The 27,356-nt window shown below is 44.4% G+C and overlaps 2 protein-coding genes across 2 annotated transcripts in view; one reads left to right on the top strand and one right to left on the bottom strand.

The window, feature by feature from the left end:
• Nucleotides 1–1,324, top strand: part of LOC102838805 (chromosome unknown open reading frame, human C16orf46) — a 16,005-nt gene extending 14,681 nt beyond the window's left edge. The window contains exon 2 of the mRNA XM_006860299.1: nt 320–1,324. Within this exon, the coding sequence (XP_006860361.1) occupies nt 320–1,324 (1,005 nt within the window). The remainder of the gene's footprint in view (nt 1–319) is intronic.
• A 9,549-nt stretch (nt 1,325–10,873) lies between these two features.
• ATMIN (ATM interactor) lies at nt 10,874–26,823 on the bottom strand. The gene is made up of 4 exons (XM_006860142.1): nt 26,497–26,823; nt 14,095–14,220; nt 13,197–13,396; nt 10,874–12,668 (listed from the first exon to the last, which is right to left on the bottom strand). The coding sequence occupies exons 1-4, from the start codon at nt 26,821–26,823 to the stop codon at nt 10,874–10,876; spliced, it is 2,448 nt and encodes an 815-aa protein (XP_006860204.1).
• Nucleotides 26,824–27,356: the final 533 nt, after the last annotated feature.

The raw sequence follows: 27,356 nt of genomic DNA on the forward strand, positions 1-27,356 counted from the left end.
AATCCACAATAAAAACCTTAAATTAAAAAAAAAAAAAGGGGGTGGGGTGGGGTGGAGTGGCGGGAGGCAGAAAGAAAGACAAGGAAGGCAATTAAAAGAAAAATACTAGTTTAAATAAGGAATGAGAAGGTGACCAAACCTGGGGTGACTAGAGATTAGGATGCTGGGAAAAGCTCTGGCTGCCTGCTCCCATAAGCATTGCAGCCTAGGAAACCCTAGGGGCTGTTCTCCTGTTTCCTGTAGGGTCGCTAGAGGTTGGAATTGACTCAACTGCACAAAGCAGTGGCAGAATTTCGGTAATATGCTGCTTTTCTTGCAGGTCCAAGGCTGGGGCAGCACCTCTCCAATGGCCTGCATATGGCCAAGGAAGAAAGTGAAGAAGCCGAGGGTGGGAGAAAGTAGCAGCAACTGCTTACTCTGTACCAATATCTCCCAGGGGAGCCCCGAGGCCAGGCCTGGGAAATCAGAGGCCCAGGCTGCCACTGAGGCAGGGCTGGGAAAGGAGCGGACCAACCCCTCTCAAAGTCCAGGCTTCCCCCACGATCCCCACACAGCCTCCAGGGAGACCAGCAAAACCTACTCTCCCCACTACCGTCACTGCGAGAAAAAAAGTCTGCAAATAAAGGAGTTTATTTGGTACACAGATGACTGGCCCGCCCAGGAGACAGTTAGGGGCAGGGACCCCAGAAGCCATGAGCACCACAGCGGAAAGCTCAAAAAGGGCTTCTCCATTGGGGAGTCCTTGACTTCCAAGGCCCTCTTAATTCTGCCCCCACTGAAGGCAGCACCCACAAATGCCCTGAATGCACTGGGCAAGAAGACTAAGGATGGTTTCTTACAGCAGAACGAGAAGGGATCAAGTGTGGACAAGAATGAGTGTCTGACCTGTAAATGTGGATCAAAAACAGTGGATGGGAAATGTGAAAGGAGGCCCGTGGAGCTGACCAGGCACTCGAAGGTCAAGGACTCTGTGTCCGTCCCTCCCCAGGCGGGCTGCCCGCCCCTGCTAGCCCAGCCTGAGCACTGCTACCTGCGCTGGTCCTTGCTTCCTGAGCGAAGGGTCTTGTGCCCGCCCACACCCAGCAATGTGCGCTACCTGGCCACTCTGCAGCTCATACAGGAGCAGGGAGTGCAGAACTACAAAGACAAGTTCAAATCCAAGGAGCCATGCATCCCAGAGAACACCCCGAAGGGCATTCTCACAGAGGACAAGCAGGAAAACAGGTCCCAAAGGCTGGAGACCAAAATGTTCTCGAGACCTCTCCTGCCGTCTCTCACCGTGAGCAGGCTTGTCATTCCCGTCTCCACCCATAGACTCCTCTGAGCTGTCACAATATAATTCCCTGGAAATAAGAACAGTTTGAAAGCCGTTCATCCTTTCTCTCCCTCTGCCCTCACTCTCCTTCCCAGCATCCCTCTGTCTCTAGCCTGTCTCAGCCTTTTAGAGACCACCGAGGTGTGATTGAGCTTCATCAGATGGGTTGTGGTTTATTCTCAGAAAGCCATATAAAAGGGCTTCCAAAAGTTAATGAAAAAATGGCATAGAAAGGCAAAGGAATTTTTCAAGAAACTTTTTGAAGCCCCCTTGTATTCATTAGCTGCTTTTCTGATGCTTAGCTGTTTACACAGTGCAAGCTGCTGAAGCCAGCCATAGTCTCTGTCTGCTCTTGTCACTCCACTGCAGGTGGTGATGAACACAAAGGGCCTCCTTCAGGGTGGCTCCCAATGTCACCCCCAAGCTGACCAAAAGGACTTCTTTTTGTCCGACCTCAGTGTCTCAGAGCACACTGGATTGTTGATGTTAAGTGCCGTTCATTCGTTTCCAACTCATAGTGACCCTTTATAGAGTGTCCGAGGAACAGCTGGTGGGTTTGAACATTTGGTTGGCAGCCAGCCCAGTGGTGATCCTGCAGTGCCACAGTGGGAGTCCAAATACACTGGACTAAAACACTGTATTAATAGAAATCTGTAGCCTGTGGCTGAGTGGGTATATTCATATCATAGCCTTGTGACGTTGAGGCCTTGGGTTGGTTCCCCGTGTCTGGAAAGTTTTCGTCACAGCTCTGTCAAATTCACCTTGGGAGTAGGTGAAGACTAGGTGCTTTGAAAAGAAAAGTGTCACTTGGATTAATTACTGTCACCCATATTCTTCCTCTGGCCTTCACCTTGCACCTGATAGGAATGCTACAACCCCGGGCAGATACTTAAGGAGTGGAGTCGCCACCTCCTTCCTTCTCCATTAAATACTCCCTCCACGCTCTAGTGCACTCAGCCATCCTGAAGTTGTACATTGACTAGCCATCGGTAACTGAGCTCTGTTTGAAACAAAAGGAAATGTTGCTGTGTGTGGAGATGCCCTGACAAAACCACACTGTAATGCGCATGACCATTTATTTGCTTTGTAATGACATCATTTGAGTTTGCTGAAGATTGTACTTGAACAGCCCTAACTGGTGGCATGGATGGGAAACTCATCTGCATTTGTCAACATTTGTTTTCCGTAATTGGTCTTGTCTGTTAGGCTAAGCTTTTGGTTTTGTTCTCAAGAAACACCAATGATGCTGGAATGACTTCAATACAGCAGTCATGAGAAGGTACAGGCATACCTCGATATACTGTGCGCTTCAGTTTATTGTACTTTACTGACACTGAATTTTTTTTACCAATTGTAGGTTTGTGGCAACCCTGTTTCAAGCATGTCTGTTGCCATTTTCCCAACAGCACATACTCACTTTGTGTGTTTGTCACATTTTGGTCATTTTCACAAAATTTCTTTCTTCTTATTGCATATTTATTGGTGTGGTGCTGCAGAATAGGCACTGGACTGCTAATCACAAGGTTAGTGGTTCAAACCTACCAGCCGCTCCTCAGAAACCCCCATACAGGGTCGCTATGAGTTGGAACCGACTAAACGGCTCTTAACAACACGACCACATTGCGTATTTACTAGACTCCAGTGTAGCGTGTCAATAACTTTTATAGGCTCTGGGAAACCAAACAATTCATGTGACTCACTTTATTGCAACGTCCGTTTAATTGCAGTAGTCTTAAGCCTCAACCCTCATTATCTCTCAGCTATGCTTGTATTGTTTGCCTGCTGAAATTGGGTACTTGCTTATTTATAGTCCAGAAGCAAGTTTTAGGTATTCTCCCACTTCTTCTCTCAATGAGGGAACCTTCTGAATCTCTTGTGAAGAGGAGGTCCCTCTTCCCCACGGTTTCTGTGCGGAGAACGTGTGAGGACATTTCGCTCTGGAAGCCTACTGCAGAGTAAGGGGTTTTTCAAGCCCTCTTTTTAAGTAGCACAATAATGAATAAGCCCAATATGTAAAACAGTCCAAAGTGTGTATGTGTGTGTGTGGGGGGTTAGGGCCCCACCGACTCAGTGACTATGTGAAACAGTCCAAAGTGTGGGTGTGGGGGGGCGGTGTTAGGGCCCCAGCCCCACCTACTCAGTGAATATGTGAAACAGTCCAAAGTGTGTGACCTTTCAGAAGCAGATCACTAGGCCTGCCATTCGAAGCCCCCCCCCCATAGATTTGAGTCGACAACCCTTGGCATGTGGTTAAGTGCTTAAGTGTTTGTGCCATCCAGGGTCTCCTCTAGGTCCTCTTGTTGTTCTTAAGTGCCATCGAGTCGATTCTGACCTATAGTGACCCTGAATAGAGTTTCCAAGGAGCAGTTGGTGAGCTTGAATCACCGACCTCGCAGTTCAAACAACTTTGCAGTCTGACCCATTAGCCCAGAGCGCCACATGAGGACTCCCTCTTAGCCCTCTCCAAACTTTTAAGCATGGGAGTTCCGAGTGTCATTCCTTGTCCTAATGTTTCTGGATCTTGTCAGTAAAGCTTTGCAAACGCCCGTTTGCCTTAAAACTTTAAAAATCACAGTAGAATCCTGGTGCCTTGAACAGGATTCCCACACGGCCTGAAATCCTAACGTAGGATTTCCAGACTGAGCTGATGTTGGCCAAACACATTCATGATTGGCATCACCCAGGTGCTCCTCCCAAGTCTTATCATGGTCAGAGCCAGGAAGAGCTGTTGGCACTCCCTTCTTACGTGTTACCCCTCCATATGGAAAATGTGCTTGATTTCTTTGCAGAGTGTTCCAGATAATTCTGGGCTGGAGATTAATGTCTTGTATTTACCTTTGATGCCTTTATTCAGAGCTTGATGTTTTTCAGCACGCTCTTTCCCACTTCACAGCTTGTGATAAAGCAGTGTGAATATGAAGACTACAGTGTGATGTTCCCCATGATACTAGCTCCACAAAGTTTATTAGGCAATTCTATTTTTCCATGAACTTTTTGAATCCTCATACTGTATATGAAAAGTGCCCTTTCCCCATTGAGCTCCAACTATAACCTTCCTTCTTTGTGTATCTTTTAAAATTAAACAATTTCCTCCACTTTTTAACATTTAAAGACAATTTGTGTTCATGATTCTATTAAAGGCTTAATTGCTTTGGCTTATTTCCTCCAATATTAGGATTGCTATCTTTAATGTCAGTTCCAGGAAAGGAGGATGTTAGAAAATACTTATCATATGGTAGATACTTGTGAAGTGCCGTTGAGTAGATTCCGACCCATAGTGACCCTGTATAGGGCTTCCAAGGAGCAGCTGGTGAGCTTGAACCACCGACCTTGCAGTTCAAACGACTTTGCAGTCTGACATATTAGCTCACAGCACTACACCAGGACTCCATGATAGATACTTGTTGTTAAGTGCCGTTGAGTTGGTTCTGACCCATAGCGTCCCTGTAGAGGGTTTCCAAAGAGCAGCTGGTAAGCTTGAACTACCGACCTTTGCAGTCAAATGGCTTTGCAGTCTGGCGCATTAACCCACAGTGCCACACCAGGACTCCATGGTAGATTCTTAGAGAACTTTAAATCTTGAGTTTATATCATTCCAGTCACTAATTAAGGCCTTGTTACAGAAGAGTAATGTAAATGATTTTAAAAAATGTTGTTGTTGTTATGTGCCGTGGAGTCGATGCCGACTCATAGTGACCCTGTACAGGGTTTCCGAGGCTGTAAATCTTTACAGGAGCAGAAAGTCTCATCTTTCTCCCGCAGAACAGCTGGTAGTTTCGAACTGCTTAACTTGCGGTTCGCAGCCCAATTCATAACCAAATATACTACATTTTAACCAAAAAAAAAAGAAAGGAAAAAACAAACTCCAGTTTGCAATCCTTTTAAAGTCCTGTATTCTCAAACAAGTAGTCGTTGTTAGGTGCTGAGTCTCTTCTGACTCATCGCAAACCCACCGTGCAACAGAAGGAAACCTTGCCTGGTCCTGTGCCATCCTCACAATTAATGTTCTATCATAGCTTATAGCTGCTGCCACTGTGTCCTTCTTGTTGGGGTCTCCCCGTTTTCCCCTGGCCCTCCACTTTACCACGTATGATGTCCTACTCCAGGGACTGGTCCCTCCTGTAAGAGACGAAGTGTCACCATCCTGGATTCTTAAGAGCATTCTGGATGTACTTCATGCAACAGATTTGTTTGTTCTTCGGCAGTTCATAGTATGTTTAATATTCTTATCCAACACCTGGTGTGGCGCTGTAGGATAAGCACTGGACTGCTAACCGCAAACCCACCTTGGAAACCCTATACAGGTTATTAGAACCGACTCAACGACACTAACAACTCTCAAATATAGCAGACCAAAATAAATTCTTTCCTCACAAACTAAAACAAGACAAAATACAGTGAATAATTCCATAAACAGCTTGCCAAAGTCTGAGTGGTTTCTCATAATAGCAACAACAACAAAAAAATCAGTGTACTTTAAAAAAAAAGGGAGTCCTGGTGTGGTGCTGTGGGCCAGACTGCAAAGCCGTGTGCACTGCAAGGTCGTTGGTTCAAACTCACCAGCTGCTCCTTGGAAACGCAGGGCCATATGAGTCAGAGTCAACTCGACAGCACTTAACAACTTTGAAAAATAGGGGACAATTATTGGGGACAGCATTTTGGGTAAATATCCTTTTGTGATAAGCTAACTCAGATGAACTTTCTACCAGTCTCTCTCGGTCATCTGGGCTCTGCATTTTCTGAAGTCAATGAATTTCTCACTAAAGCACAGGAAAAAGAAGATAAAGTAGGAGAGGGATCAGTTTCACAAAGAGTCCTAAGCAGCAACAGGCTTGAGATGCAATCATAAAACCAACCGAGTATTTCACCCAGGACATGGACACGGCAGGGGGTTACCTGAGGGGAAGTAGAAAGCTGCAAGCCGAAACATGAAGATGCTATCCTTGGAGCTCTGGTAGCGTAGTTAGTGGTTACGAATCGGGTTGCGAACCTTAAGGTCAGCGGTTTGAAACTACCAGCCGCTCCGCGGGAGAAAGATGAGGCTTTCTACTCCCATAAAGATTTACACCCTCGGAAACCCTGTACAGGGTCGCTATGAGTCGGAACCGACTTGACGGCACTTAACAACAACAACATCCTTGGAACATGTCTCACACATACCATGTAAAACAGAAGAAGAGGAAGGCCTTGATGTTGAGGGAACTGGTACTTTTGAGAGTGGCTGTCACTATGGAAAGAAATCGAAACTTTTTTCTTTTTCAGAAATACTGGACTCTTCATCACTTAATAAACTAAAAGGAATATCACTTTTTTTTTGTCAAGTTTTGCCTATTTTTTCACTATGTCCTGTCATATTAATTTGCTTCAGAGTAAAATACGAAAAGTTAATGGGAGGGCTGTGGCAGTTATGTTTTCTCATAGGCTAAGCTTCACAATTTGGGTATTTATGGGTTTAAAACTAAGTTATGTAAGTGTTTATTTTGTGATATGTCAGCCCCTAGAAGAGGTCTCCATTTTTTCTGGTTTGTTAAGAACTGACAGAATGTCATGTCTTCCAGTTTCAGTCCTTATATTATAGACTAGCCTTCTTTCAGTCATTCTCTAGTTGGGGCACTTGCTCCTTCCCAATGTGGAGTCCTGGTGTGGCTCTGTAGGGTAAGCACTGGACTATTAACTGCAAGGTGGTGGTCCTCAGAAACGACTACATTTGTTAAGTTCTCCAACACCCACACTTTGAGAATCCCCTCCATTTGTTCGTCAGCCTGCCTCTTGATATGCGAACTAATGCCTCAGTGTGTTTACCAAGAAGCCAGAGAATCCTGTGGGGTTGAACACTGCAAAGTGGAGGCAGTCAGTCATCTCATGATCTTTAAGAGTCCTCTCCTAGCTGAGCTCTTGCTGGAGAGACTGAAGTCTGTTTTAGATGCTGGGAGTATGCACGTGTGCTGGGGTTCATTAGACCCAAAGTCCCACTTGCTCTTCTCTCCTGGACTGTCAGTCAATTGGTGTCACACTATACAATGTTGTCAGGCTAAAGCGCACACAAGAGAAAACTAAAAACTGTATGGGAACGGGCCAGGACAACATGGATGTAAAAGAATACATACCTGGGGCTTCGGGCCAGGACAACATGGATGTAAAAGAATACATACCTGGGGCTTCGGGCCAGGACAACATGGATGTAAAAGAATACATACCTGGGGCTTCAGAGGCTTTATTTCAAGTTTATATGTTGATTCTTTTTCTAAGGGCCGTTACAGGAAAGTTTATGAAGCAGTGTCTGAAGTATGTTAAATGCCGCTGAGTCAGTTCATAGCAACCCTGTATAGGGTTTTTGAGGAGCACCTAGTGGGTCTGAACTTCTGACCTTGTGGTTTGTAGTCCAGTGTTTACGCTACAGCGCTACACCAGGAGTCAGTCTTAAATCTGTCACAAAGTGCTCCTAGTGTGGTGCTGTGGGTTAATATGCTGGACGCTGAGTTGGTTTGATCTGCAAGGTCGGCAGTTCAAGCTCAGCAGCTGCTCCTTGGAAGCCATATACCAGGGTTGCTAGGGTCAGAACAGCAAAGTCTGTTTCCTACTTTTCTCTGTAGCTCACGGGAATCAAACTCAGATTTGGCTTAAGTTAGAACCACATGATTTACAAGATAAAAGACATCCTGTAATAAAACGGTCACCTTTAGCAAATGCTTGAATTGACTTAATTTCCTAGGAGTAAAATTCCCAAAAACCTTCCTAAGGTTTATATTTTTATATTTAAATCAGAACAGTGGAGTGTAGTGGCTCTGCAGGATAAGTATTGGACTGTTTGAGCCCCCCAGCCGCTCTGTGGGAAAAAAGCTGCTTTCTGCTCCTGCAAAGATTTACAGCCTCAGAAACCCTATATAGTGTTGCTAAGAGTTCTTACTGACTTGGCACTTAACAATAACAAAACACATAACAAGAAGAAATCAAAACAGAAACTATGGTAATGGAAAGCCTTTTCATTTTCTACTAGGAAAGTTATTAGCATCTTTCTATGAACAAAGGTAAATCAATACTGATATTAGGTACACTCTATCATGTGATTTTCAGATGATGAGTTTGTGAAAAGTTAAGGCAACAAAGGAAGTTACGTTGCAACTGATTAAAGAATTCACACACACCCCAAAAAACTCCTGTAGTCTTCTTGCTTATCTTTAATCAATTAAAGACGTTCTGTTTTTACAAATAATCTTAGAACAATTCAGATAATGGAGATTCTCAGGGAAGTAGTTCATACCTGTACATGAAGACTTCTATCACATGCTCCAGTTTTCTGCAAATCACGCTACTGGCTGGATAAACAAACTCTTGTCACAGAAACAAAAATTTTTTTTAGTCATAAATCACTGCATTTATATTTATAAAAAGCCATCCACAAACATGCATTTCTCCTTTCTTACAATTTAAATAGACATTTTAACATTAAGGCCATCACAATTCTAAAACAATGAAATTCTAAGTTAAGGCTTTATGTTCATTTTGAAACCCACACTCAGGCAACTGTGACTAAAGAAAACTTTTTCATTTATGAGATGGAATTCATACACTCAGGACAGATGCTCTTCATCCCTTACCAACAATTCCTCTGAATCAGCTGTATAGAATAAGAATGAATAGCAATACAATTTTACTTTAAGGAATTCTTTGCCCCCTTAACTTTCCAAGATTTCACTATCATTGGCACAGCTTGTGCAAAAGAAGGGATGGTGCATTTATTTGTAAACTCAGAAAACTAATAAAATGCATCCAAGTTTACTATTCGGAAAACTGGCCCACAATTATGAATTCAGGATTTCCTAAATATAGAAACCCCAAAAGCATAAGCTGACCACACTCCCATCCTGAAACAGAAAACGTTCATTTTTTTTTTTAAGCAATAGGTTTTTATCTTCTTTGAAGAAGACTGTTTGGTATCACTCTTTTTTAAAAATAAAAATACTATTTTAGGTGTTATCTATTCTTTAACTGCTAGCCCCAAGGCACACATACGAATGAAAATCCTTGCTAGTCCACTATCTTTCCTTATTCAAGGAAATGAAGAATGGGGGGCAGGGGTGAAAGGAAGGGGTCACTTGAAGTAGCTCCACATTGCACTTGCCCTAGGAAGCTTAGAAGATAGACGTGCAGAGCACTGAAATTTAGGGAAGATATCCATTTCCCTTCCCACCTATCACACACAATGCAGGTGCAGCCTCTGGGTGAGCACTGCTCCAATCTCCTGTCGAGAGGGAATTCTGTCTGTGGGGCAGGACCGGAAGAACTACTGGCTAGTGCCACAGCCCAATGCCCCCATTTAGGGGGACTTACTGTTAGTAGAAAGGTCCCTGTTATAAGTGCTCACGGTCATTCCTGTAAGCAATAATTTTAGAGCCACAAACTTCTTGTGAAGAAAGTTGGACATTGATATAGGTATTAATTACAGCTCATGTAGAGAAGGGGATTCAGCTGACTCTGTGAACACTACCAGTGTGTTGCCTGACATCCACGTTTTGTGACCTGGAAGTTGTGCAAACATGCCTAAATCGTGAGCAGTTGTAGTCAGTGGCTTTCCATCTTTGTGTTGGTTGTTTAATAACCTTTTGTTTCACTTCCACATCCACACTTCTCTGCCTTTGGCTGCTGCAATCCTCAGCACTGGCTTTACTGTGAGACAAAGACATACACAAGGTTGGATGCTATTGCCTTCAAGTTGAAGCATACACTGTTATAAACTTATCTGTAAGTAAGAAAAGTTCACATGAAAATCACCATGGAAAGTAGAGTACATAAGCCATTAGCATAAGCATTTGTGATGATTACCAAGACATACGTGTACGTGGGCTATACATGTTTGTACGTACGAGATGGAACATGTATGTGCTACATGCAGGAAACTATTGTGTCACTATGCCTGGCTCTGTCCGCTGTGTCCTGTTCTCTGCTTGGGATTTCTGAACTCGATGGAACCACAGACGCATATGTAGTCTGATGTTGCCCGAGTGGACACTATACAGCACATGACTATTTCAAAAGTCAGAGACAGAATTTTCCTTTGTCTTTAAATCAGAAAAGAGGGACATGTGAAAGCAGATGAAGCTGCAAGCGACAGGTGTCTCAAGCCACGAATGCACTGTGGTTTCAATCTACGTTAGGTATTGTTATCAGGAGACAGGGATTCCTAACAAACACCGACACAAAGTGACATGTCAACTAAGAGGTTTTCAACATTTCCACTAAGATGATGTGAAGATTGGAAAAGTGTGGACCCTTGTACTGCGTAAGCTGGAATCAGCTACATGGCTCTAGATTGTTTGTCAAGGTTTGAAATACCTTTTCTTTTTCAAACGATGGGAAGACTAACTGTGAGGCGGCAGTGACAGGCAATGCAAGACAAGGGCTTTTAAATCGGCATCTTACACTTCATAAAACACTCAACATTTATACACAAAGTCAGCTTTACAAGTACAAAAGGCAAAGACTAAGCAATGGCATCATCAACTACCTTCAACAGTGTTGTTCCTATTCCCTAAATGCGGACCTGCGTGGGGACTTGGCTCAGAAGTTGGAGACGGTGTGTAATTCCGCACATGTCTGGGTTTCTACAGAACTGAACTGAGACTCCATCGGGTTCCAGGCCAGATCGGCCAGAAGAAAGTCACCCATAGCTGTTTGCGTTTCGTTGCTGGTGAAGAACAAACTGTTCAAGTTGTCAAAGCCAGAGTGCATCGTCTGGGTTTCTGTACTACTCAACTGCACTTTGCTTTCTAGCGGAGGTATGCTTTTAGCAACGGAGAGCCCTTCTGTTTGGGTCTCTGTATCCGAGGAATCCGTACTCATGGAAAAGCTGGAGTGTTTTAGAATACTTCCCAGAGGCAGGTGAGGGTTACTGTCTAAAAAGAAGTTTAAGTCTGTCTGCGTCTGTGTATCGAACATCTCAAGGCCTAAGAAGTTAGCATTCTCCCTACAACTGTAGGGCTGAGCAGAGGTGTCTGCAAGTAAGAAGTCTGTTTGGGTCTCTATGTCCAGTGATTCTAAGACAGGCTCGGGGTTCATGTTGCTAAGTTCACTCTCTTCTGTTTGAGTTTGGATATTTGAGGCCGAAAAGAACTCTTCAATATCAAAGTCAATTCCTGGATTCTGGGTTGGAGCCGATGGGAGCTGGGTGTCAGATTCAGTGTTCGTGTCAGACAAGAGACTTCGGTTATCCAGTGTCTGAGCAGGAAGATTACTTGACAGTATGTTTTCTAAGTCACTTAACAGGTCTATGGTTTGGGTCTGGTTATCTGTCATGTTCTGTGCACTGAAGCTGATAACTGATGCAGATTTCTCCATGTCTTGATTTAGAGTCTTTGGGTCATCCTGAGGTAACAAGCCATGAGTTACAGTGTCTGCTACTAAACTGTTGCTTATAATATTGTCTGTGGAGACACTGTACGATGAATGGACACTCTCGAAGATGTCTCTGCACATTACAGCTTGGTCCATCTGAGTACGGTCATCTGAAGAACTCGGCATTCCACTGGTCTGTGTTTCCTTGGAGACCCCAGTGGACTGGAGACAGGCATCCATGAAGGCATCGGTCTGTGCAGCTATCGATGACGTAGCCTTAGGGCTGGGCGGAAATGTCTGAGTATGGACACTAATGGGTAAAGAGACCTGCGAACCGAACGTCAGGTCCGTTTGAGAGCAAGACGATACCGAGGAATCTTGGGCAGCCCACTGCACAGAAGGCATGAAGTTTTGTGAGGTGTAAGACAGATCTGTCTGTATGTTGATAGAAGAAATGCTGTTCTTTTGACAGGTGTCCCCTAGTTGTTGTAAAGTGTTAGATGGACTTTTACCCAAGTTCACTTGAACACCTGTACTAATTGGCTCAACGGCAACAGAATTCACAGTTTTTGAAAAAGGAAGGCTCTCCTTCAGAGCACAAGCCTCTGAATCTAAGCCAAGAACCAGGGTTCCTATTGACAAGGGAAGTAAATGCACAGCCCCCGTGGCAGAGCCCCGATGATCTATACCTAACACCACAGGCTGGGCTAAGGAGTCCGCAGTAGGCACGAAGACAGGCATGGGAGAGAACTGCATAACAGGTAGTTTAACCAAAGCCACCTTGGGCTTTGGTAGAAGCAACTTCGGAGGACATCTTGGAGGTGGTGTAAGGGTCTGTTTTCTGGCATGAGAGGTGCAAGAGTCTTCAAAAGAAGCTAATAGCTTAATTTCAGAAGTTTCCAGTTCTTGAGTGTCTGGCTTAGGAGAGGGCTTAGTGACCAATGATGATTCAATGGTCTTATTGGACAACTTTAGGCTGTGCATGGAGTTTTCCATCTTCCTTTTCTTACTAGGTGGGTCCCTGAAAACAATGAGCGGCAACAGAAAAAACCATGTTAAAATACAGCTTTACTCAATCACGATATTGGTTCTTCAATTTACTTAAAAATACTATGCCTCACATCTACAGCCAAGGTCAGATTTAAGGGAGAGAAGGGTATCCCTTCTTTACAGCTCTGAGCACTGGACCTATTCTGGGAAATCAAGGTTCAGAAACAAACTTTTTTAAAAAAAAACTCAAAGTACAGAACTCAACTCAGATCTGTAAGCATAAAGATTATATAAGGGAACTTCTATTATATAAGCTCCTTCTTAAGTCAGGAAATATTACACCAAATATACATTTGACCTTTACAATGAAGTACAGTTTCATAATAATCTGCTATCTCCCTAATAGAAAATGCTAGAAGTTGAGATTTACAGAGAAGACTCATGAGCGAACTTTAAAGGGACTTGGCAGAAAGAATAAGGAAGAGCAATTGGTTCATAATTTCTGGCCCAGATGTGGGTCCTTTGCTAGTACTGTGGCCACATCTTCCTTAGGCCTCACCTGTGCTCTGCGGGGATCTCATGGCCAGTCCGGTAGATGTGTGACTGCAGCGCCGTTCTGCTGGCGTAGGGGCAGCCGCACGTGCACTGGAAGGTCTTGCCGCAGTCCTCAGCGTGCCTCCTCAAGTCCCACTCGGTGCCGTAGGAGTTGCTGCACTTGCTGCACTTGTGTTTCTTCTCGGCGTGCATCTTCATGAAGTGCTAGGGAGAACCCACAGGGACTGATGTGAATGCCGGCAGCCGCTCGGAGCCTTCAAAACCCACTGACATGCCTACACCCACGTGGTTTCGATGCATAGAACAGAGCAGTCCAGGTTGGAAAGAATTTAAAAAGGTAAATGGCAGATACCACTTTGACTGTTAGTGTGAGGAGATGGTCATGGAAATGATCCCTGGGACCCAGCATTTAGGCTTTGGTTACAAGTAGGTGCTCTGGGCAGAGGAAGTGTCTTTGTGGTGCTTGCCTGAGGACCATGTGAGCCAACACTCGGAAACATTTCAGGGGATCACCTCTTCCAGTCCTGAGCCATCCTGGGCCCCTCCCTTTCTTAAGATACCTGCTGTTGGGACTTCTGCACCCCAGATTTTCCTTAATCCTTGGGAGGGCCCTTCCTTTCACCTTGTGCAGGTTGGCACATGGAGACCTTGAAGTGTGTATGTCTAATTTTGGTCAAATTGGCCTGTTTCTCTTCCTCTCAGAACCCACTTCTGGATGCCTCCTCCTCTGGATGAAACTGCGTTTCCTCCCACTGTCATGCACACACACTTACTTTCTTACGCAGCTCTGGGCTGGATTTGCTTACATGTCATGTGCACTAAGTAATGAGAGTGCACAGCTGGTTTATACCAATCATCTGCCTGACAACCTCAGAGAAGCATACTTAAGACAAATGAAATACCTGTTTTACAAGAGAAAACTGGGAAAATGGCCTGTCAGGACCTCTAGGGCAGCCTTCAATTGGACAACAGTAGAATTTTGGAGCTGTTTTCAAATCTTTTCTTATTGTTGGATTCACTATGCCGTCCTGCAAAAAAAAAGATTAAATAATTAGCCTTCAAAAAGTCAACAGGTCAGAACCTACGAAACCTGGCCTCCAAGCTAACTGCTCCCCTACTCCTCGGAGTCTAAGATCCTCTCCCAAAGTGTCCCAGGGCAGCCTTCTAAAAAAGATTGTATTGAGGAAGTATACTAGACGCAATCGTACGAAATTCACAAGGGAGCAATTGAAAAGTCTCATCAACGTCTTCAACTATGAACCCTACCCAAACTACACTACTAGACAGAAGCTTGCTTTAGAAATCAATATGGAAGAGTCTAGAATCCAGATTTGGTTTCAGAATCAGAGAGCTAGACACCTATTCGAGAAAAGATCAAAACCTAATGAGGCATTAAAATCCAGCCAAGAACGTAGGCAAGATAACCTTGAAGAAAGAAGTCAAGTCAGACGTTGTCGTACCTACTATAACGCATCTCAATTGTGCACCTTGAAGAAGGCATTTAAGAACAACCCTTATCCTGGGACTGAATGTAGAGAACAACTTGCTAAAGAAATCGGGGTTCCAGAATCAAGAATCCAAGTTTGATCGGAGATCTAGATTACTTTCCCAGATTAAAGAAGATTCTGACGAAACCACAGACAGTGAGACCAAGAAACAGAAGAGCCGGGATGACAAGACTCAGAGTAACTTAACTGGTTTTGAAGCCACACGAGATGAGATGACCCAAACCAGTGACTTGAGTGGTCTGGATTCAGAATGAGCCGTGTAGAAACATATCTAGTATCCCTGGTGTCATCACTTGAGGCCCAAAACCCATCTCCCATTCTTCCTAGAAATGTCTTGTTTCCCTGGGCTAACGAGCTGAGCCTTCTGACAATTGTACCAGACCTTGGAGATCTAGGCGTGTGTAAGAGACATCCCACTGCCTTCCTAATCTCACCTGACGAGAGTTCAAGAAATTGCAGAGCAATGAAAAAATTTAATAAACATCGTTTAAAAAATCATCCTCATCGATTCAAGCAAAAAAAGAAAAAATATATCCATCAATGTTAAAACGTTTTAAGTGTTTGAAGAATAAGATAATGTCTCAAAAAATCTTCCCCACAGGCTACATATTAATTATAAAAGGAAATTATCATTGAGAAACTGGGAAGACTAAAATCTGCTTCACTTGTAATGGCATCAACTGGTACAAGGAAGTACTAGGGAGGACACCACATCTCCTCTTTATGTCACCGCCCAAAGTGCATATACTGACTAACCAGGAAAAAATACCAGACTCACTGAGGGACACACAAGTCACAGTTCTGTGCACTCTTCAAAACCAGACTGAACAGTCCTAACAGGGAGAGAGAGAAAGTACGTCATCTCAGGAACTACCGATGAAGCGAGCCTCCTGAAGTTTTCTTCTACGGATATATGCAGAGGTCTGTTTATACCTAAAATGTCTCTCCAAAAACACAAAACAAAACAAAACAAACTGGGAACACTGTGGAAAGGAATGAGAGAAAGAACAAATTACCATTTTACTCTTTCCATCCTATTTGAACTTTAAACATTTAAATGGTGATATTTAAAAGCAATTTTAAATGTGGTCAAATATAATATTACATGAAAGAAACCAGACATTAAAAAAAAAAAAGTCAACAGGTCAAACTAAGGGTTAGAATAGGAATGAATGACCCCAGGCACAAGGGCTTTTCCAGGATGAGGGACATGCTCTTTAGTGGACTGTGGGGCGACTGCCCAACTCTATAAACTTACAGAATCAAGGCATGAAGTGATTCACTGAACATGGGTGGATTTTATGCTAAGTTGTAGTTCAATGTAGCTGTTACTTATTTTTAAACCCTACTATTTAAAAACCTTACTTCTATCTAGTCCTTTAAAACTCTTCCTCTTAAACTTCAGATTTCTCTCCTTAAAGCCAGCTTTTCTATTTGGAAGTGGCACTGTATTACTTTCCAGGTTTAAGATTTTGGTATCATCCTTAAGGGCCTCTCTCCTCTATTGTCCCTCCAACCCCAAATACCAGAACTTAGTCTGATTCCCTTGGGGAAAACCTTCTGTAGGTTATGACCTTTTCTGTAGTTATAAAGTGTTGCTGAGTCGATTCCAACTTAGTGACCCTGCACAGGGTTTTCAAGGAGCGACTGGTGGGCTTGAACTGCTGACCTAGTAAAGAACACTTAATGAGATTGTTTTGTGATCAATGTCACCTACAACAGATGAAGCTAACTGATACAACTGTCATAATGTACTGTGGATATACTCACTGCCACAGCGTTGATTCCGACTCACAGCACCCTACCGGACAGAGTCGAAATGCTCCTTAGGATTTCTGAGACTGTAAATCTTTACGGGAGCAGGCAGCCTCAACTTTCTCCCATGGAGCGGCTGATGGGTTTGAACATCTGATCTTGCAATTTAACAACTTTACCCTAATGCTTACCCCTACTGTTTCACCAGGGTTACTAAGTTTCCATGTAAACACTCTATATGAAATGTAACTCACATTCACAACAGTGTAAGGTACTGTGCTATGTACATTCACTCATTTCATGCCAACAGCTACCACCTGTTATTATCAAGTATGTGACTAACTGGTGCCTTAATTCAACTTGGGTGCTGAAATGGCCTTGCTACCCTAGAGGTACCAGGACCTCCAAGAGAATTCTTGTCAGGCCTCTCCTGTGTCCCTGAAGGAAGGTGGGTGGTGAGGGGCCCCCTGTGCTCAGGCTTTAGCTGCTGCGGCAGCATCTCTAACAAAAGTCTGTCCTGTGAGTATATTCCAGTAAGGAAGGCTCTGCTGCTTTTGGAACATGCCACCTCCTTCTCAAGCATCAGTGTGTACTTAGAGAGGTGAGAAATTCACCACCACCGTGGCTAAGACACTCTTTCTTTCTCACTGGATCTCAAGGGGAACATGTTGATTTAACTATCTGTACCCACTCATTTATAGGAGAAAAACAGCTATTCTTATTTTATTTTGAAATGGAGTAATTTATCTTTGTGAGTTTCTGTTTTTCCTCCATGTCTTCAACAATGGTCCAACCTTTTATAGCTCTACTGGCACAACACTGCCTGGGCATTCATTTGGATTATTTAAGTGTTCTCCCAAATCATTTCCATTTATAGATATGGTAGCGCAGGGGTGTCTGACCTCCTCTGACTTTACAAAGGGGATGGAGAACATTATCAACAACCCAGGACTGGTTCCTAGGGGGCAGAGGTCAGGTACACCTCCACTAACCAAACTTTAAAAAAAAAAAAAAACCAATTCTGACACAAACCACCCCTCCCAAGGCACTCTCTACTTCTATGCTGGGCTCGATAATTGGTTGCAATGGGCACACAGAAGGCACAGATCTTACAATTATGGAGTCTATTAGCGAAGTGGAGTCCTGGTGTGGCGCTGTAGGATAAGCACTTGACCTTACCGTAAGGTTGGCAGTTCAAACTTAACAGCCACTCTTCAGAAACCCTATACAGACAGGGTGACTATGAGTGAGAACTTAATCACAACACAGAGAGGAGAAGTAAGTTTACAATCCAGGGTCAGGAAGGACTTCAATCAGGACAGCTTCTTCTCAGCAGTGTCCCTTGGGTCTCACAGGATGTCATCTGCCCTAAGTGTCTGTCACAGACCTCTGTAGCTCTGCCTGTCAGAGCCCAGGGGCACCCCACTCGGCTCTCTCTGGACGGCCTTGGCCTATCTCTGCTGACAAGTGCCGGCAAGTCTGCGGCCCAAATGCGCTCGGCCCTCTGGCTCCTCACTCTGTGGGTCACGAAGCCCACTGTGCCTTCCTGGCCAGTCTCCTGGTTCTGCCAATGCTGCTTTCTCTGATGTCCCTTCTCACAGTCTATCACTGTCACCGCTACTGCACTTCTTCTGTGTCCTGGATCTGGGAGGTTCTCAGTATAGGAACCCCAAGTCCAAAGGATGCACTCTAGTCCCACCTCTTTGTGTTGGTGGGCCATGAACACCTCATTTGCATTGTTGTTGAAACTGACCCTGCACAGGGTTTCCGAGGCTGTAAATCTTTGCACAAGCAGAACACCTCATCTTTCTCCCACGGAACCGCTGGTAGTTTTGAACAGGTTAGCAGCCCGATTCGTAACCACTATGCTATCAGAGTTGTTGTTAGGTGACATGGAGTCAGTACTGACTCATAGCGACCTTATGCACAGCAGACGGAAACACTTCCAGATCCTGGGCCCACCTCACTATTGTTGACATGCTTGAGCCATTTGCATAGCCCCACCCAATCATTTGATGGAAGTTACAAGATCATGGCTAGAAAGGCCACATGAAGCACTTCCTCTAAAGGAACTAAAGAATGAAGAAAATCAAAGATCCATAGAAACATTTAGTTCAGAGGATTAAGGGACCACGTGAACCTCAGCTTCTATGACACTGATCTAGATGGTGGACAGACACTACTGCTGACTGCTCTGAAAGGGATCACAGTAGAAGGTCCTGGAGAGTGGGCAGAAAATTGTGGAATGAAACTCAAAGTCATAAAAAAAGACCAGGCTTACTGATTGGAAAGAGACTGGTGTAACCCCCAAGACAATGGCCCTTGGTCACTCTTGAGGTCTGGAAATGAACTGACCCATGTGGCTCAACTTTCCACCAGACAACAGACAGGTCTTTAAGATAAATAGTAACACCAGGGAGGTACACCCTCCTTATAATAACCAAGAACCTAAAGTACATCATTTGTCCAAGGATAAAGTTCAAGAGGCAGGGAGAGTTGGAATGAAGGCCAGATGGAAACAGTCAACAGGAAGAAATGGGAACAGCACTGTTACACTGTGGGGATTGCATTCAATGACGCAAAAAGTATGGACTGCTGAATGGGAATCATTGAGCTATAAACTTTTACTTGGATCACAATGAAAAAATCATAAACAAAGAAATGAATCCATCATGCCACACCCTTCCTCTTTTAAAGTAACAAAAATTTTGACATTCCAAAAAGTAATGTGTACTACCAGCTGTTCCATGGGAGAAGGATGAGGCTTTCTGCTCCCGTAAAGATTTACAGCCTCGGAAATCCTGTACAGGGTCGCTATGAGTTGGAACTGACTCCATGGCACATCACCACCACCACTTGTCAAAGAACAGTTTCTTTTAAAAAGACAAGTGAAACAGGATCCAAAGACCCTACGATGCTATTGTTATTAAGTGTCCTGGAGTCGGTTCAGACTCACAGTGGTCTTGTATAAGGTTTCTAAGAAGTGGCTGGTGAGTCTGAACTGCCAACCTTTTGACTCAGTCCAGTGCTTTATGCCACAATACCACACCAAGACTCTACCATTACAATATTTTCCTGTCCTTTCATAATCTGCCCTACCTAGCCTAACCTCTTCTCTCCTTCAACTCCACCCACTCTATCAATTACTGTGGATGAAGACCCAGTGCCAGTCCCACACATTCCCAACTCTCCCAGCAGAATTCAATGGTGGAAAACTAGGTGCATCAGAGACTTGGCTTATAAACCACTTCTACCATGGATTAATGATGAAACCTGGGGCAAGAGCCTAACCTTTCTGAGTCAGTGAATGCATTTTAAACAGTGTGATAACATTTAACTTTCAAAGTTATTTTGAACCTTAGAGAACATGTCTATACATGTACTGAGACTAGCACAGAGCCTAGGGCCGAACTCTTCCTCAACAAACATTCCTTCCATAGTTTTGCTTAACTCCCAAGATTTAAAGATGTTCCTGCTCTGAATTCCACGTGGGCCTATAGGATAGAGCACTGGACTTCAAGTTCGGTTCGAACCATAAGGTTGGTGATTCAAACTCACCATCAGCATCTTACATCAGCAACTGAGCAGCACTTAACAACTTTAGCAACCTTAAATACTTAAGCTGCCATAAAGATGGTTATTTTCCTGTATAGATACAGTCTCCCAACTTCCCTTTTCAAGGGCAGAAATTCTCCTTTGGTATTGTCTTCATGCTTATTCAGAATAAACCACACTCTAAATATGCATTTTCAGAGAGGCAGCCTAGTGTAGTGCAGTGTTTCCCAAACAGACAGCTGGGGAAAATCAATTGGGGTACTATTACAATACTTGTGCCTGGACCCAATCCTAAGCATTCTGATGTAACTGGTCTTGGGTGGGGATTAAGGAGCCATATTTGGTTTTTAAAATTCCTCTGATGAATCCAACGTGCAGTTTACTCTGCTCAGCCACATCGCTGTTACCTTGAGCAAAGGAAAAGGCCTCAGTTTCCCCATCTGTAACATGGGCAGAGTAGTACCTATTTTAGGCTTGTTGAGAGGATTTGTTGTTGTTGTGTGCCATGGAGTTGTATGACTCATAGCGACCCTATACGGGGTTTCCGAGGTGTAAATCTTTACAGGAGCAGAAAGCTTCATCTTTCTCCTACGGAACAGCGGGTAGTTTTGAACTGCTGACTTTGAGGTTCGCAGCCCAATTCGTAACCACTACACTACATAAATATATATATATATGTTGTTAAGTTCTGTCAAGTCAGTTCCCACTCATAGCGACCCTATATAGGGTTTCCAAGGAGCGGCTGCTAAGTTTGAACCACCGACCTTGTGGTTCAAGTAGCTATATATATGTATGTGTGTGTGTGTATATACACTCATCTGTGGGTTGGTTGTACTGTGGTAACTTGAGTGTTGGTGTGATTCTGGAAGCTATGCCACCAGCAGGGTCACCCATGGTGGATAAGTTTCAGATGAGCTTCCAGACTAAGACAGTCTAGGAATAAGGAGAGGCAGACTACTTCTGAATATTTAGTTCTTGAAAGCCTTATGAATAGCAGTGGAACACTGTCGGACAGCACCAGAATATTGTCAGATATAGTGCCAGAAGAAAGCGAAAATACACAGCAGCAGAATATTGTCAGATATAGTGCCAGAAGGAAGCGAAAATACTACTGGGGAGGAAGTGACGCCTTAAAGTCGAGTTGACCGTGATGATGTGAATGGAGAAGAGCTTCTGGGACCTTCACTTGCTGATGGGATCCAACTAAAATGGAGGAGAAACAGCTGTAAATAGCCACTGATAACTGGAATATGGAACGTACAAAGTAGGAACCTAGGAAAACTGGAAGTTGTCAAGAATGAAATGGAAAGTATCAAGATCAATACCCTAGTCATTATAGTGAGCTGAAATGGACTGGTACTGGTTATTTTGAATCTGACAATCACATGGTTGACTATGCCAGGGATGATAAACTGAAAAGGAATGGTGTTGAATAGCATCATCAAAAAGAACATTTCGACATCTATCTTGAAGTACAATGCTGTCTTAATAGCCATAGGTCTACATGGAGCCCAGTCAATAACCCTTTTATTCAAACTTACACACCAACCACTAAAGCCAGTGAGAATGAATCTGAAGAATTCTACCAACTTCTTCAGTCTGAAATTGATCAAACATGCAATCAAGATGTATTGACAATTAATGGAATGCAAAGGTTGGAAACAATGAGGAGAAAGATCAGTCCTTGGAAAATACGGCCTTGGTGATAAAAATGATGCTGGAGATCAACACATGATAGAATTTTGCAAGACCAATGACTTCTTCATTGCAAAGACCCTTTTTAAGTAACATAAAAGATGACTATAAAGTTGGGTCTGACCAGATGGAATATAACAGAACTCAAACTGACTACATTTCTGTGGAGAGATTATGGAAAAGCTCCAGATCATCAGACGAAACAAGGCTAGGGGCAGACTGTGGAACAGACCATCAATAGCTCATATACAAGTTCAGGCTGAAGCTGAAAGAAATTAAAACAAGTCCAGAGGTATACTGCTGGTCAGTGAGTGAGGGGACCACACTGAAAGTGGGTGCTGTGTGTTGTACAAAGGTAAGCCAAAAAGCATTGCTGAACAATCACAGAAACCTTTATTAAACAAAATCATCAAAATGTGAAACTACTGTTTCTTGACATATCTTCCACCCAACTCTAGATAATTTTGAAGGTGGTGTTTTCATTTCTCTAACTCTTCCCCTAGACCTGGTGTGGTGCTGCAGAATAAGCACTGGACTGCTAACACAAGGTCGGTGGATCAAAGCCACCAACTGCTCCGTGGAAACCCTATACAGGGTCACTATCACTTGGAACTGACTTGACAGCACTTTAACAACAAAGCCCTTTCCTGAAGCACACTATATAGCCTCTTGAAAAGACACCAAGTCAAAAGGACAGTTTTGATATCCTTGAGGGACTCAAATTGTGTTCCTTTTCAATGTTCTTTGAGTTTGGGGTACAAAAAGAAGTCTGAAGGATGATTAGTACTATCGGGTGGCTAGGCTATGGTTCCTAACAGAATTCCTTTAGGAAAGCTCCTGGTTCCTTCGGGGAATGAACAAGTGCACTGTTGTGATGGACAAAAGTTCCTCAGCACAACTTTCCTGACCTTTACCTCACCAATACAGTATTCCATTTTCTTCAGGCTTCTTCCTAATAAGCCCCTGTGACCATCCTGTATCCTTTGAGAAAATCTACCAAGATGACTCCTGGGGAATCCCAGAAAACATCTGCCATAACCTTCTATATGGTCAGATTTGAAACCACCAGCCGCACAGCAGGAGAAAGATGAGGCTTTTTTTTTCTTAACTCTACCTTGATTTGAACAGGTTCAAGCAGATCCCTTTGGAAGCCACTGTTTTAACTGGGCTGGTTTTTTGAGGGCACCCTAATGGAACTAAGACAAGTGCATTACTGAGAGAACTTGTCTTGTAGCCATCTACTGATTACAGAGGCATGTTTAAACATGCTTTGTTTGGAATCAACCCATGCATATATGAACTGGTATCCTAGAAGCAATACTTTTTGACTTACTCTCATATATGAACTAAAGACCGCCAATGGGCTGGGCAGCACAATTCTTACAAATACACAGATCATCCACCCAACTTAAGAAAAGGACCTATCTAGTTAAAAGTCTACATAAGAGAGAAAACAGGAGACTGAAGATCATTCTCAGAGTCACAGTACTTGGGTATTTTTGTGTTGGAAGAAACTCAAAAGTCATTTTGAGGAAAACTGGGCTCTGCCTATATACTTCCTCTGCACACCTCCTTCATCTTCACGTGAAAAGGCTGCCGCACCTGTTAAGTTGGTGGTCAAAGCAGACCACCCTTCATGAGCAACGTACTTCTCTGATCCACTAGAGAGTCTAATCACAAGCTTTCTGCAGTAAAATTCTTCTCAGAAACAGAGGATTTACCTGTTAAGTAAGTCTCCTGGCTAATAGACATTTCCTTCTGAATCAACCTAGACCATCAAAACTTACATCTCTACAAAGCTTTCAGTGACTTGTGCTTCCGTATTCTGTCACAGCCAGCATAGAAGGACATTAAGAAGTGGGGGAAGGAAACTTTCCATTGGGATGACTGAGAAATTATGATTTTGCAGATCTGAGATGTGGCTGTACATCCGAATTTTTAGTAAGCTTTCCATAGAAGTGCATCAAAGGCCTAAAATCACCACCCTTTTCACATAATATAGAGGGGTTGTTCAGACTACTGTGATCATATACTTGGTCATCTCTTACAGGGACTCAGTGGGCAAGAATCTTCTTAGGGGACACTTGTAAGTTATGGAGCTTAGAGACCAATCTGTGGTTCCTTCCAACAAGCTGGCAGACTATAGGCACTTATGAGGTATTGCGGATGTGGTGGAAAGAAGTTGACTTCAGAACCAGGTTGAAATCCCAGTGCACCACTTGCCTGTCACTCTGTCCTACTGAGCTGGCATGCGTGTTGTAGTGGCGCTAGAAACGATGTCACTGGTTTTATCAAACACCAGCAATCACCCAGGATAAGACAGGTGTCAGTGGAGCTTCCTGATTACGACAGGTCAGGAAGGGCCTGGTGATCTACCTCTGAAGAAACGGACTCGTGACAACGGTACGAAGAGCAACAGAGCAATGTTTGATACAGAGCCCCTAAGGTTGGGAGGCTTTCACACTATGGCTTGGAAAGAGCTGATTCCTTAAAGCAGAGTCCACCTGAATGACTTAAATGCAGTAAAGCTTTCAGGATCCTCACTTGCTGATGTGACATGACTCAAAATGAGAAGAAACTGCTACCATCATTCATTAATAATCAGAATCTGGAGTGTAAAAAGTAAGCATCTTGGAAAATTCCATCTTCAAGTGTTCCGCTTCATTTTTTACAAGTTGGTCTATTATAAGGAGCCCTTGTGGTATAGCGGGCTATGTATGCATTGGGCTGCTAACCACAAGGTCAGATTTGAAACCACCAGCCGCACAGCAGGAGAAAGATGAGGCTTTTTAACTCCCATAAGGATTTATAGCCTCGGAAACCTTATGCAGGTACACAGTGATTCAGAACTGACTCAGCAACACACAACAACATGGTCTACTATGCCAGGAATGACAAACTGATGAGGAACTGCATCATATTTATTGTCAAAATCATTTAAAGATCTATCCTGAAGTACAATGCTGTCAACAATATGATAATATCCATATTGCTGTAACAATGATGAGTTAATAAGACTATTATTCAAATTTACACACCAACTACTAATGCCAAAGGTGAAGACATTGAAGATTTTTACCAACATCCGCAGCCTGAAATTGATGAAACGTGTAGTCAAGATGCACTGATAATTAACTTGTGATTAGAATGAAAAAGTTGGAAACAAAAAGGGCAACAGTTGGAAAACATGGCCTTGGTGACAGAGATGGCATGAGAGAGTTTTGCAAGACCAACAACTCATACATTGCAAATAGCTTTACTCAACAACATAGATGAGGACTATATATGTGGACCTTACTAGATTGAATGCAAAGGAACCAAATCGACTACATCTGTGGAAAGAGACAATGGAGAAACACAATTTTGTAAATCAGAATAAAGCCAGGGACTGACTATGGAACAGAGCATCAACTGCTCATATACAAGTTCATGTTGGAGCTGAAGAAAATTCAAACAAGTCCGTGAGAGCCAGAATATGACCTTAAGTATAACCCATCTGAATTTAGATTTGACACACTGAATAATAATGGTTAAAGACCAGACAAAAATTGTGGAATAAAATCATAGATGTCATTCATGAAAAAAGCAAAAGCATAAAATAAAAACCATAATGGATGTCAAGAGAGACTCTGAAACGTGCTCTTGAACATAGTGTAGAGTAACGAAAGCGAATGGAATAAATGATTATTCAAATTAGCCACTAAGTGATCCTTGGAAAATCTATACAGGGTCGGATTCCATGGTACTAACAACAACATATGCAAATAACAACCTTGCTTGCTGAAAGCAAAGAGGACATGAAGCACTTACTGATGAAGACCAGAGACTACAGCCTTCAGTTTTGCAACATCAAGAAAACCAAAATCCTCACAACTGACCAATAAAGAACATGTGGGTACACGGAGAAAACACAGAAGTTCTAAACGATGTCACTTTACTTGGATTCAAAATCAATGCCCATGGAAGCAGCCGTTAAGAACCCAAACAACGTGATCCGTTAGCCACATCTGTTGTCAAAAGATCTTTTTAAAACGTTAAAAAGCAAAGGTGTCATGTTGCTGACTAAGGTGCACTTAACCCCAAGCTGTGGTATTTTTCCAGTCGCCTCTTATGGATGTGAAAGCTGCCAATGAATCCTGCTGTCTTGGGGTGAATATTCGACAGACCACGGACAGACGAAGGGCAGCCAGAGTGCTCCTCAGAAGCATTTTACGAGGCTCACTACCTGTGTTCATAGACATCTTCACAGAGGGGATGGCGACACTACGCCTCTCAGACTTCACACCTGTTATCAAGAGGGATCAGTAACGTGGAGGGTCAGCGAAAAAGGGCCGACCCTCAACGAGACGGACGGACTCAGGGACCGCAACAACAGGCTGAATCCCGGCAGCGTTTTGCCCTACGGTGCACGGCGCTGCCCGAGTGGGAACCAGCCGGGGGGGCACCGAATCCGCAGGCCCTCCACCACCCAGGCTGTCATGTTTCCTATCAATCCAGTGCGGACTGCACGCACCTCACAAAGCTGCCGTGGGAACTCAGGACACAAGTTGTGTACCAGGCCGGCCCCGACAGGAGGGACACCTCTACCTGGGTGCTCTCTGCACTCGCCGCTCATTGCCCCTGGGGCAGGTGCTGAGCCTGTTGCGCCTACGTTAAAGCCGCCTCCGACTCGAAGCTGAAGGCGCCTGAGTGGGGACGCCTCAGGAACCCCGGATCCCGAGGCTGCGCGCCTCCTTTCCCGTGCCCCGCGTCCAGGCCACGATCCCGCGCGCGCAGGTGGGGCCGGCTCACCTGCAGACGGTGGCTCTTGACCAGGTGCATGTTGAGCGCCGGGCTGTTGGGCAGGATCTTGCCGCAGCCGCGCACGGTGCACAGGATGTTGGTCCGCACCGCCCGAGACAGCTCGCTTACCGACGGCTGGATTAGCTCCCGGGTCGGCGGCACCGGAGCCGTAGGCTGCTGCCTGGCCGCCGCGGGTCGTGACCGGCTGCCTCTCAGCCGTCCCGGCGGCACACGCGGGTCCGAGGCGGCGGCGGCAACCCTCGCGGCCGCCGGGACAGCTGGGGCGCCCGACGCTACAGCCGCGGGACCGGCCGCCGCCGCCTCAGAGGCCGCCATGGCTTTCCCACGGCGCCCGGCCAGGGTGCAGGCCCCACCTTCCGCCAGGGCCACTTCCGGCAAGGGGCGGGGCGACCGGCTCATTAGCATCCGGCGGGGTAGGGCAGCGGCAGAGCTCACGCTCCAGACCGACCCGCTCCTACTTCGCAGCGCCCTCTGCCGGCCAGCGACGCCGGACGGGACTGCTGTAAAGCTTCACCTGGATGTTGTTGGGGAGAAAAAGGTATGGGTGTAACTGATCTGTTTTCCTAGCTTCATTCTGATCCTCTCGTTTTTTCTGTCTTCTCATCTGCCCGGATTTCTTTACCTTTCATTTGTGCCATACCGGAACATGTTTATAGCCTCAAATCCTTTTGGAACAAGAGAGATTTTAAAATTAACGATAAAAACACAAGGTGCTCTAGTAGGGTACTGGATACAGTTGGGCTGCTAACCTCAAGATCAGCAGTTGGAAACTACCAGCTGTTCTGCGGGAGAAAGATGAGGCTTTCTGCTCCTGTAAAGATTTACAGCCTCGGAAACCCTATACAGGG

The sequence above is a fragment of the Chrysochloris asiatica genome, unplaced genomic scaffold (assembly GCF_000296735.1).
Source record: "Chrysochloris asiatica unplaced genomic scaffold, ChrAsi1.0 scaffold00037, whole genome shotgun sequence".
In the NCBI taxonomy this organism is placed as follows: domain Eukaryota; kingdom Metazoa; phylum Chordata; class Mammalia; order Afrosoricida; family Chrysochloridae; genus Chrysochloris; species Chrysochloris asiatica.

Coding starts and splice junctions, on each gene's coding strand:
- ATMIN (XM_006860142.1), bottom strand. CDS start 26,823: ATGGCGGCCTCTGAGGCGGCGGCGGCCGGTCCCGCGGCTGTAGCGTCG. Junction 14,221..26,496: donor TCAAGAGCCACCGTCTGCAG/GTGAGCCGGCCC, acceptor TTTTTTTTGCAG/GACGGCATAGTGAATCCAAC. Junction 13,397..14,094: donor AGTTTTCTCTTGTAAAACAG/GTATTTCATTTG, acceptor GGTTCTCCCTAG/CACTTCATGAAGATGCACGC.